The sequence below is a fragment of the Mercenaria mercenaria genome, chromosome 4, assembly GCF_021730395.1.
Source record: "Mercenaria mercenaria strain notata chromosome 4, MADL_Memer_1, whole genome shotgun sequence".
NCBI lineage: Eukaryota > Metazoa > Mollusca > Bivalvia > Venerida > Veneridae > Mercenaria > Mercenaria mercenaria.
Genome location: NC_069364.1, coordinates 36,630,221 through 36,635,920, shown reverse-complemented (window position 1 = coordinate 36,635,920; position 5,700 = coordinate 36,630,221). Strand labels below are relative to the sequence as shown.

Genomic DNA, 5,700 nt, shown 5'->3' with positions numbered 1-5,700 from the left:
TTTGTTTTCGCCTCATTTGTGTTAAGGCGGCATGATTGCAGAATGACTGAAGAGTTTTGTTTACTTAAGGATCAGAGTTCGTTCAAGTTCATTACAAACAGCACACTTAAGTACTTGATTGGTCTTAATTAGGATTGTTAGAGAAAATGTTACTCTTACTTCTCCCTTTTGCATTAACCATCCAATCGAAACAGCGATAAAATGCTCAACAATGGCACTAGACAGCTTGTTTAATTGTCTTTCACACAGTAATTATAATGAAACACAGATTGCACTAAATGATAAAAATATGACACTGTTACGCGTTCAAAGATATACAAAACAGATAGGGACATAGAAGTAAAACAGAAATGACAAAATTGTTTTAGCAAATGAAAAGTTTCTTCTCTTATGTTCCTCATTTATTTTTTTTAAAGCTTAAACTGCTTATCTTTCTCAATTATAGTACTATTGTGTTGTTGGAAAAGTTCAACATTTTTTTTTCAGAAACAAAACAATTACGTGAAAATATTTTTTCATACGAGTTATTCCAAATGGACGCGTATATGGAAAACTGAATGTACATTCATACACTGTTCCATGGCATAATAAAGGTATTGAAAAGGAGTCGGCGGATAAATTGGATATAGCCTGTTACAAATGTAAAAAAAAATGCAAAACCTTAAAGTTGTGAATATAAAATCTCCACAATATTCGCGGATGAAGTGGCCTTTGTTGCATAAACTTCCATCTCCAGAACCGTAAGTAGAATTCGAAAAGAAAATATATTTATTTTAATGGAGAAGGAATGCCTAAATATATTTGTTTTATATAAAATATCCATAATGCTAATACAAACTTGGACCAGTATTTTAAAGAAATTGCAATTTTTAGAAAAGGCATTTAATATCATTAATACACTTCTGAATTCTTTAATTACAAAAAAAACTTTTGCAAACAGAATATATCACGGTATTAACAGTTTCTTCAGTTTTTGATGAACCTTAATAATTTCTTCGGCACTAGGATATTGTTTTCCAGAAAATACAATTTTGATGTATTTCTAAAAAATATTAAATATGCCATACAAATTTTAGAATTACTTCAAAGTAAAAATGATAAATGCTTCGTCTCCCGGAGTGTCTTAATTGATACTTTCGTTTTCATTTGAACAAGGTAACAATGAATATTTTTGATATATAAAATTCGTCGGTAAGCTGGTGATCCTAAATGAAAAGCTATCCATTTAAGATTATATATATATATATATATATTTGTATCATACCAAATTCTTATAGCGCACTTTTCATGACACTCTCAAAGGCGCTTTACACATAATAGCTTCAGCAAATAAAGTGAGTGAGTTGATTAAATGGCCTATAATTTCATATACAACATTTGCCTTGACTTTTCAACCGGTCTTGTGCCCATCATTAGCATAAAATATGTTTGCAGTTTTAAACTTTAATCATAATATGGGTATGTAATGTTAAAATTGAAACAACAGAATATTTTAAGTAAAATCTTGAGGATATAGTTGAAGTGTGTATCCATTTCAACAGTCATCCGTCCTAAACATGATATATTTCCTAGAGCAAAGAATAAGCCTGTGAAACTGTGGTAATTATAATGTAGAACAATGTCAAGCATGTCTTATACAATTAAATTTCAGACACTCTGTTATTGATGGGCCGACAAAACACCAAGGTGGAAACTTTATTCCTGGAGATATCGCCGTCTTTGAGGACAAAGCTGCAAACGCCGTGCTTCTTGAGGCAGAATCACAGTTCAAATCTGGATACCCAACCATTGCAACTTCATCAATGGTGGCTCGAAGAAACAGAATCGCATTAGAAGTTGATAACTCAGCAGACATACAGTTCTTTTCTGACTTAGTGAAACCAATACAATACCGATGGAAATTCCAAAAGGAGAAATTGAAAACAATTACGCCATCAAAACATGGTTTCCACCAACGAAGTCAGTCACCGACGTTTCGAAGACTTGTTGAAGCAAATGAAAAACTACGAAACATTGCTTGTCAAGACGCCGATGTGGATGAAAATGCCACTGATTGTGATTTCTTTGACACGAAAAGTGAAATATTGCCTGTGAAACCGTCATCTATTCTAAGGTACGTAAAATCAGAAAAAGCGAGCACTCGAGCTTGTCATACGAATTCAATACCTGCAGATATTGATATATATTTACAAAAAGATTTTGAACTTAAATCTGAGGTAGGAACAATAGAACCAGCAAAGACGACAAAGGACTATTACGTTATTCAAAATAATGCTAAAGTCGAAGAGGAGAAAAGATGTACAAGTCCAATAAATGAGTCACCTCAGACTTTACCATTTCTTGCAAAATCTACCAAAAAACTTTTGCAATTTAAAGTAGATTTTAAAAAATTAGACTCGCATTCGGAACTCCATTTATTTCTTCCTCATATTCAAGAATGCAATTCACGGAGAGCAACTCCAGAGGAACCGAATGGGAAAGGAAAGTTAGGATTTACCTTACCTGCAATCGAAGACTTGGAAGTAAAAACTTTAGAAGAGGATCAGTCAAAATCAAAGAAACAACATAAACACGATCAAAAAAAGAAGAAGAAGCATTCACATAGAGTAAAATCAGGAAACGAAGAAAAGGAAGTGATGGATATATTGAACGATATCCCGACTTTGATATCACTAGAAACTGATAGGGATTTCCATCCAGAGTCTATTTGTATGTTTGAAAACTGTAAACTACACAGACACAGAAAATCTAACAGAATAAGGCAGACATAGCGTCATATTTTTACATTGAATTATATTTCTCCAAGACTTGTTCCATTGTTGGAAATAATTACAGATACTTTAATCGGTCGACTAATATATAAAATGTTTTACTAGATGTATGTTTTATATTCACAATGCACGCCTCATAAATGCTATCTTCATCCTAATGAATGAATTCATCCGCGTGAAGACAATTTTTAACATCCCGCTAGAAATTAGTTCTACCTATCAGTAAACGCCACATAAGTTACATTTATCTGATACTGGTTTGCTAGATTACTATGAAAACTATGATAGGAACTCATCTAGATATTTCTATGACTGAGTTGAAAATACATCTATGAAAAAATATATTGAAATATGGAAAGAAAGTTTGGAAAATGAAGTTGGTCCATCTGGTAGAGGTAAAAATAAATTGAGGACCTATCGTTTGCTCAAGCATGACTACGTAACTGAAAGCTATGTAAAATCTTTAATACCCTTCAAAACATAAGTCAGCGTTAGCAAAATCCAGATTTGGCGTTGCCCCTTTTAGACTTGAAACTGGTAGATATGAAAACTTAACAGAGGAACAAAGACTATGTCCAATATGCTTGCAAGGGGTTGAGAATGAAATGCACGTATTGTTACACTGTAATGCTTATGTCAATGATAATTTGTCTGACCAGGAAAAACTTGTGTTTATACTCTCCAGCAATAATGATAATATGCTTAAAACTAGAAATAATCTGTTGTATAGGGAATAGCTAGAAATATAATCCTAAGTTGAGCTACTCCATGGGAGGGTCTGCGTTTGGATGTTTTTGGCTGGGATTGGTCATGTTCTCTGTGTCTGGTTGAACCGTCTGATTGGGTATCTGTACCGTTTGTGGGGCATTTGGCGCGTTTGTTGCTGAATGTTCGTTAGGATCCTGGGCACATTGATTGTTGCCTGTTGTTGTCGTAGATGTCTTTGTGCTGGTCTTCTCATGGCATAGCTCACTTGCCTCTAATAGTGGTGAATCATGGACTGTTTTGTGGGAATTCGTTCCTTAATACATTAGCCAACTGTACTATTTCTGTTTCACCAATATTTTGAGGAGGTAGGTGTTTACCATTGGTGGTTTCTGTATGTTACACAGGGTAGGCCATGTCTGACAAACTCCTACACAGGCGGTATGACCAATATTTGTGTGCTAATATCTTTGAGTCCGGTCTGGGAACTTTGTGAATCTTGTGTGTTGGAGTGTGTCCGACTAGTCTCATTTTGTAATTTTTATGAACTGGTACTACATGTGTATGAAAGTATTACTTGTTTAAAGAGTAAACCAAATTTTACTATGTAAAAAAGAAATAAGTTAAATTCTTATATGGTAACCTAAAGATACTTTTTATAACAGTGCAGATTATCATTGCGAACCAGTCTCCTCATGATCTGATCATGGAGGGTAATTGCTCTTTTAAAATATTTTTATTAAGCGCGCTAGTGCCACAATTTACAGTTTTCAGTATCTTATTAAGTAGTGTCTTTTTAATATAGTTTTTAAATAAAAAAGGCCAGCAATGGTACGCTGATTTTTAAGATGATGTTGTGTAAACAATTGTTTGTAGCTTATGTCTGTATAATGTCATAACAAATTAATAGCACCATGAGAATGCCAGCTTTGTGACGCTTAACATTTGTATGGACACGGGTAGAATTGTATATCTGTGTGGTTTGATCAGGATATACTACTGTTCAGTATCATTGACTGGGTCTGTCAGTGGTGTGAGCCTCATGATTCTGGTTTTCCTCATTGATAGGCTTTATGATACAAAGTCTCTTTTAATTCTATTTCAAGAACGGCCAATACTATGTACGATATGTTTTTAAAATCTATATGTGTATATTTGTAATGTATTAAAGGATGAGACTGAAATAAACGAATAGAATAAAAGAATGAAATGTAATTATGCATTCTTGAAACAGGACTGGCGTGAAAACGCCAATTTAACATTTAACGCAGCATAACCGTTACAGTTCTTGGACGGTTGTCGAAGACATACCGGCCAGTGCAACCCCCCCCCCCCCCCCCCCCCCCCCCCCACCTTTCCACACACACACACACACACACACACACCCTCCAACAAATATATATACGGGGAAAATCTTTATGAGATTTTTTTATCACTCCTGTGATTTCGAAACTCCTTTGGAATAAAATAGTTCCATACTTTAACAGTATTTTGTTTGTTTTAATAGGAGTCAATAGACGCTTGCAATTTACTGATGATTAAAGCGACCCGCTTATTCTTTTGAACTGTGAATAACAACGTAAATGAGTGTTTGATAATAAAAAAAAATAAGGCCCGATATATTTTCATAAATTTCAACGCCACCGAAACTGATGTTTATTATATATACATAAGTTTATACACTGTGACGTCACTGTTCCGCTGTAGCTTAAAGGCTATTGTGTGCTAATATCTTGGAGCCCGGTCTGGCTTCACATTCAAGAGGTCGGGAGTCCGAGCCCCACTGGAATATTTTACTTTTTTTAATTTCACCAGTTTTATCTTTTTTATGAATTTGCAAATATTGCCACAAAAATTATTCGTGCGAATGTAACGATTACTGGATGCATAAAGGGAAGTAATTGCATTAATATGCAAATTTGTAAACCTGTCAATTGTCATTGGATTCTATAAATGACAGTATATATGCACATTAAATCACCTTTGGTGATGAGCTAGCTTTTCACTGACGGGATTTGTGTGGCACTAAAACGTTACAAATGGTGGCAGCGGTGGGATGAAGTCAACTGCCGGACTGGAGTTGCCTTACCCATGTATTTCCTAGGCCAAATCTCGGGACGAGATTTCTCGGAGGGGAAAGTAATGTAACGGGATTTGTGTGGCACTAAAACGTTACACGAAAAACTTAAAACGGTTTTGTTTTGATGCCAGATTCCAATGTAGA

General features: G+C 34.7%; 1 protein-coding gene across 2 annotated transcripts; it reads left to right on the top strand.

Moving 5' to 3' along the window:
* The first annotated feature begins 297 nt into the window (after window positions 1-297).
* Window positions 298-4,685, top strand: LOC123551454 (uncharacterized). Of its 2 annotated transcripts, none has more exons than XM_045340400.2 (2): window positions 298-593; window positions 1,652-4,685. In XM_045340400.2, exon 2 carries the CDS (start codon window positions 1,803-1,805, stop codon window positions 2,769-2,771), a length of 969 nt encoding a protein of 322 aa, XP_045196335.1. In that variant the 5' UTR covers window positions 298-593; window positions 1,652-1,802; the 3' UTR covers window positions 2,772-4,685. The 2 variants fall into 2 exon arrangements, with proteins under 2 accessions (XP_045196335.1, XP_045196334.1); XM_045340399.2 differs by having other exon boundaries at window positions 299-740.
* The last annotated feature ends 1,015 nt before the right edge of the window (window positions 4,686-5,700 follow it).